Source organism: Chelonia mydas, chromosome 1 (assembly GCF_015237465.2).
Source record: "Chelonia mydas isolate rCheMyd1 chromosome 1, rCheMyd1.pri.v2, whole genome shotgun sequence".
NCBI lineage: Eukaryota > Metazoa > Chordata > Testudines > Cheloniidae > Chelonia > Chelonia mydas.
In genome coordinates, this window is record NC_057849.1 from 109,078,502 (window position 1) to 109,084,813 (window position 6,312).

The 6,312-nt window shown below is 41.7% G+C and overlaps 1 protein-coding gene across 2 annotated transcripts in view; it reads left to right on the forward strand.

Annotated features, from left to right (window-relative positions):
* CUL4A (cullin 4A) overlaps window positions 1-6,312 on the forward strand; it is an 81,300-nt gene that overhangs the window by 12,843 nt on the left and 62,145 nt on the right. For both annotated transcript variants that reach the window (XR_006287451.1, XM_037897173.2), the window contains exon 3: window positions 3,635-3,738. Coding sequence is in view for 1 of the 2 variants with exons in the window: in XM_037897173.2 (XP_037753101.1) it covers window positions 3,635-3,738 (104 nt within the window). In the remaining variant the exon portion in view is untranslated. The remainder of the gene's footprint in view (window positions 1-3,634; window positions 3,739-6,312) is intronic.

The following is a 6,312-nucleotide window of genomic DNA, read 5'->3' on the forward strand; positions in this document are numbered from 1 at the left end:
CAAGGATGAAAGTAAGTTTTAAAATGTGATTTCAATGGAAAACACATTAGTGCTGAAGATCACAGTATTTCAGATACAGATGCATGGGTAGCTGAGATCAACAGAAATGAAATATGGAGATCAAGCATCTGCTTTCATATATTTAACTTATAAATGTTTAAAACTAAAGGACAGGGTAGGAAGGATATGGAAGAATGGGAGGAGAATAAGTTAGGGGTTTATGAAGAGCAGCAACACTGATTACTCCTGAGGAAATTCTGTGCCACCGCTGCACAGCAGAAAATGTCACACCCACAGAAATTCCTCTGATTAAAACTGACCATGTAGATCACTGTTGCTACCACGGTTATATAATTACAACAAAACTTGTACAAATTATATCAAGCAAGGTGTCTATGCAAAGGTTATGATTTGCTGAATATGATTTTGCTATTTGCATGTAGGTATCATTTTTGTATTTGAAGTTATGAGTATTGGTTTTATTAGGGATTTGGAGCAATCAAATTTTTGAATTGCTCTGCTCCAGCGCCAATAGTGACTGCTCCAACTCCGCTCCTCGCTCAGAGTCAAATTAATTTTTAACTAAATAAAAAAGTGCATACTGTAATTTTGAAAAAACATTTTTATTCAGACTTTTAAAACAACTTAAATGTCATCAACAATGATACAAACTAGAATCCTTCATAATTCAGTCTGTAAAAAATTATTGCAGTAATCGAGTAGTCTTTCATAGCCTGCTGCAAATCATTTAAAATTAACTTTAAAGCCAAAAACAGTCACTCTACACTAGCTTGAGTTGTTGGCATACTCGAAGCAATTCTACAGGCAGCCTGAATGTGGTGTGGGTAGCTGTGAATGGCCTCAAAAACAGACTTAACTTTTAGCCTACCAATAGATTATCGCCTCACAATCTTCCCAAAAGTTTCTCTCAAATAATACGTCATTACAATTATGAATCGCAGAAACTCGCCAGTGTCTTTCTTGTTTATCTGATTCCGTTTTGAAGGCATCATCTTCTGAAGAATTGGTGCTTGAATTATCTCCATTTCCCTGTGATGGTTGAAGACATCTCAGGGATGGACGCTCAAACAAGTTCAGAGTGGAGACAGAAGTTTGAGAACAACCTGCTATTTCTGAAGGAAGTGAACTTTCCGAAACTGCAAATTCGATTGTTGATGACTCCTTTTGTTGTGTTTCGTTTTCTTCAACCTCTTTCGCTGAGTTCAAATGTAGCAATAGATTTTGTTTTTCGAGTCATCGAGCAATATCAAGGAGCCCTTGCTTTGCCTTTGGTATTTCCCTTGAGGTAAGAAGAATCCGATACTGTGGGTCAACAAACTCCAGCAAGGAAATGAATATTGTCAAACAGCTTCTCTTCGCATTTCTGCATGGAGGATAGAATTCCTTCTGCAATTTGTCCACCATTTTCTTGCAAGAATTTTGACAGTTTTTGCCATTCGTTCATTAAAACTCCTGGGGTTACATCGATAGCTTGAAGATTCATGGATGTTTGGTTTGGCTTTGCCAAGAGGTCTCACAGGTTCATTCAGCTTTTGTTAACTTGAGTTCTCTTGTTCCAGCAGCAGCCACTTGTTCACAGTAAGATTGAAAAATGAGAAGCCGATCAATCATCGCAAATGTTGAACCCCAGAGAATCACAGTATCCAGTGATTGAGCTACCTGATGTAGATCAAGCAGAACACTTCGAATACTTGGGGTTCGTAGTTTGACAATGACTTGTCAAATTTTTTCCAGAAATTTCTTCGCATGTTCTTTGTTCAGTCCATCCCAGATTGCCATCTGAAGAGTGTGAATACCACACCTCATCAGTCGGACTTTTGAATTGTCCTCATGAAGCCATGTTTGAAGTATGAAGCTAGGGTCATTAACCCATTGCGCAGCAGCATCCATGTTGAGTTTGATTTCATCCATTCCTTTTGTTCCTTCATCAGGCAAAATAGCTTCAGTTCTGTCCACATCCCTGTTCTCAGAGGTAGAAATGGTTTCACTGTCCTCGCTGAAATTTTTGACAGCACACACGTCATGTTTGCTGCATTGTCAACACAAATGCTCAGCACTTGCATTTCACTGATCAGAGTATTTCACACGATTCACTTTGGAACATCTTGTGGTATTATGGCATGCCAATAAAAATGATCATCCTCAAGGCTTTCTATCGTGGTCCAGTGTGCACAATTTAAATAAATGCAGGCTTGAGCGAATGGTTCAGCATAGACATAGGTGTCAAACTATCTCTTCTAAATGACAGCTCAACCAACATGCATATGAAGACCACAAGACTGTCCAGCATTTCAAAAACTTTCCAGTTATGAAAAAATAAATTTAATGAAAACCCTAGCAACTCCCAACTCAAGCATTAGAAGGCAAAGGAATGCAAGAAGTGAGTCAAAATACAGAAGAACCTCAGAGTTACGCACTGACCAGACAACCACACACCTTGTTCAGAACTGGAAATATGCAATCAGGCAGCAGCAGAGACCACCTTCTCCTCCCCCTCCCGCCCCCCTGTCGAAAGAAAAGCAAATATTGTACAGTACTTTGTTAAACCTAAACTACTAAAAAAATTTGATAAGGTAAGGAAACTGTTTCTGTGCTTGTTTCATTTAAATTAAGATGGTTTTAAAAACTGCATTTTTCTTCTGCATAGCAAAGCTTCAAAGCTGTATTAAGTCAGGGTTCACTTGTAAACTTTTGAAAACAACCATAGCATTTTGTTCAGAGTTACAAACATTTCAAAGCTACGAACAACCTCCATTCCTGAGGTGTTCGTAACTCTGAGGTTCTACTGTACAAACCTTCACAGTAATGTGCAAGCCAGTGGGGATATCCAGGAGGAATTAATGTCACAAACTGGCAATGTGGTAGATGCATTCATCAGCTTAAACCATATTTGGTCACTGCCAATGTACAACTTAAAGACCAAACTAAGAATCTTCAACTCCAAATATTAGTTCTGTCAACATATGGATATGAAAACCAGAAATCCACCAGTTACATGTTTTTATGCTTTTGAAAGCAAATGCCTCAGGATTACCTAATACTAGGTATTAAATTGAATTAATTTATAACAAATGCTGAGATTTTTTTCAGAGTTGAAAAAACCCTTATCTTTAACGTTATCCAGAAGAGGAGATGGAAATATCTGGAACATGTTAAGAATGAAGACATAGCATCGGCCATGGCAGGCATGCCGTTGGGCAGCTGGAGGAAAGCAAACAAGAGGCCGACAGAATCTCTCTGAGTACTGCTCAGCAAGGGAAAACTTATGGAACTCAACAATATTGAGGACGTTCACATTGTGGCTCGGGATAGATGGGTGTCAGAATCTAGTTTGTGCCCTAAGTGACGTGATGGTGTGAGAAGGATTCAGATTTAGAAATGAAAAATTCCATGAAATGTTGATTTCTCCCCCTTCCCTCGTAATTTGATTATAAACACATTTTAACAATAGTTCTTTTTTAGTTTAGATGGATAAATTTGATTTTTTTTCTTTCATCCGTGATGTTTTTTCCTTTAGCATCCTTCATTATGTTAATTATGCTGGAACATGCATTCTGTACAGGATATCGTTTGCTTGCTTGCTTGTTTATTTGTAACTTCCTTTGTTTTTTAGGCTGTTGAAAACCTCTGTTCTTATAAAGTGTCCCCTACACTGTACAAACAGCTCCGGCAAGTCTGTGAAGATCATGTGAAAGCACAAATTCTTCAGTTCAGAGAATATCCTTTTCTTGTGCACAGTACAATCCCATAATACTCTTAAAATAATTTTATATGGTAACACAACAGCAATTAATAATACAAATGTAAATAAAAGTGTAGATGTTATATAAGCATTCAATATGGATCTTTAAATCAGTCTCACAAAATGCTAGTTACCTGCTTGCCTTAGTTGAATAATTTCTGTGGACCAATAAAATATGAATAGCATTTTCATTTTCATGGTAAAAGTGACTGTCAGCAATGCTTTGTTAACCTCTTTTTAAACAGCTCTTACATAAGGAGGAGAGTGGTTGCAGGGGGAAAGTTGTACAGCAGTCCAGCTCCCTGGCTTTGAGATAGGGTGTTGGGTATTTTTACCTTCCAAACTCTCTACGTGCCACTTAATCCTGGTTTACACTACAGAGTTAGGTTGATGTAAGCCATCTTGCGTCGTCCTTGATGTGCATGTGTCTACACTTATATTTGTCTTCCACTGAGGTAAGCACCCTGTTACAGTGATGTAGTAACACCACCTCCCCAGGTGGTGTTGAGCCATGGTCAATGTTCTGAGGTCAGTGCAGCATGAGTGTAAACACTGAGGGCTTGTCTTCACTACCGGGATAAGTTGACCTAAATTATGCTACTCCAGCTACTTAGCTTAGGTCGACTTTACCCCGGTGTCCTCACTGTGCTGCGTCAATAGGAGATGCTTTCCAGTCGACTTACCTTTCTCTTCTCAGAGAGCTGGAGAACCAGCGTGGACCAGAGAGCACTCTGCCGTCGATTTAGCGGTCTTCACTAGACCCGCTAAATTGACACACGCTGCATTGATTGATTGCAGCAGCATCAGTCTTCCTGGTAGTGAAGACAAGCCCTGAATTACCTATGTCAGCCCTAAGAGTCCTACAGCAGCTGTGTCCCATAATGTCCAACACTGATTGCTCTGGTCACAGTTGTGAACCCCACTACCTAGGGATTACAGAGACTGGAATGCCCCCCTTTCCCTCTTTAAAGAGCTGTACGTTTTTGAAATGCCTGCTCCTGATTATCCAGCTTGGCAAGCACATCCAGCAGCTCTTCTTTGTTGTGTGCAACTCTCCAGCCAACCGTGCCAGCTACATGCGCCAGATGCACTCCAGCTTGGAGTAGACAGGAGGTATAGGATTTCCTGGGCCTGTGAGGAGAAGAGGCTGTGCAGCTACAGTTGTGGACCAGCTGTGGAAATGTGGACATCTATGAGCAGATTGCCTGGAGGATGCAGGAGAGAGGGCCATGATACGGATCACCAGCAGTGCCGGGTGAAAGTGAAGGAACTGCGGCAGGCATATCAGAAGACTAGGAGGCCAACAGTCGATCCAGTTTAGAGCGTGCAGACCTGCCATTTTTACAAAGAGCTGCATGCCATACTCGATGGAGACCCCACTGCCACCCTGCACATCATTGTGGATACCTATGAGGAACCTGAGTCACAGACCCCTGCTGTGAACAGTGAGGGCGAGAAGGAGGGACATGCAATTGGCAGGGGTCCACCTGTGTCACAAGCCAGTACCTGTTTGAGAATCTACCACAGTCCAGTCAGTCCCAGCAGTTGAGCATGGGAAAGCCTGATACAGGGGAAGAAACGTCATGTAAGTGTGTGATTGTATTTCCCATTCAATGATGTACTGATAGCTTTGTTCTGTTAAGCTGGGGGTACTATAGACCTTTCATTAATTTACTCCTACTAGAAGAGGTAGGGTTACAACAGAGAGAGAGCTGTCCCCTCTACAATTAGGTGTGGGGACGGACACGCAGAGCAGTTTATGTTCAGAGGGATGTCCCTTCAATCCTCCTGCGAGATCTCAGTGAAACTTCCATGGAGGTACTCTGCAATCCTCTCTTGAAGGTTTTTAGGGATCGCAGTCTTATTTCTTTCTGTGCAATAGGACGCTTTCCCATGTCTGTTGGCAATATCTTTGGCAGGCATCATTGCAGTAAACTGGCTAGCAGCATGTGGGCCTTCGTGGCTTCAGGACGCCAGTGCTCTCTGTGCCTTTGTCACCCTCGAGCAAGATATCAGCTAAAATCACCACTGCCAATGGAAAAAATGGTGCCAGCATTTAGTGCCATTGCCCTATATGCATAATTTCATGCAACCGAACAATTCCCTCACCTCTGGTGGGTCATACTTATCACAGCTGGTGCTCTGAGTGGTGCTGTGCACAAGCACTCTGAAGAAGAAGTGTCAATAAGCGTGTGTTTAAAACTTTAGGGGAGCAAGGAAAGGGAGTTCTGAATCTTAATTTTCGCTTACCATTATGACTATTCTGGCAATGGTACCTCTGTGTATTTTATTTGTAGTTGCTGCCATTGCAGCCTTGAGGGGTTCCCCCTCTGCACTTGCAGGATGTTTGAGCCAGATCAGGAAGAAAAAAAGAGGACCCGGGAGGACATGTTCAATGAGGTCCTGCAAGCCAGTGCTACATCAGACCATGAGCAAAGGGCCTGGAGGGTGAATAATACAGACAGCCTGGAGAAAGAAAGAGAGTAGATAGGGGAAAGGCCTAGGAGTCCTAGCAGGAAAAGAAGAGGGAGATACACCAGGACATAATG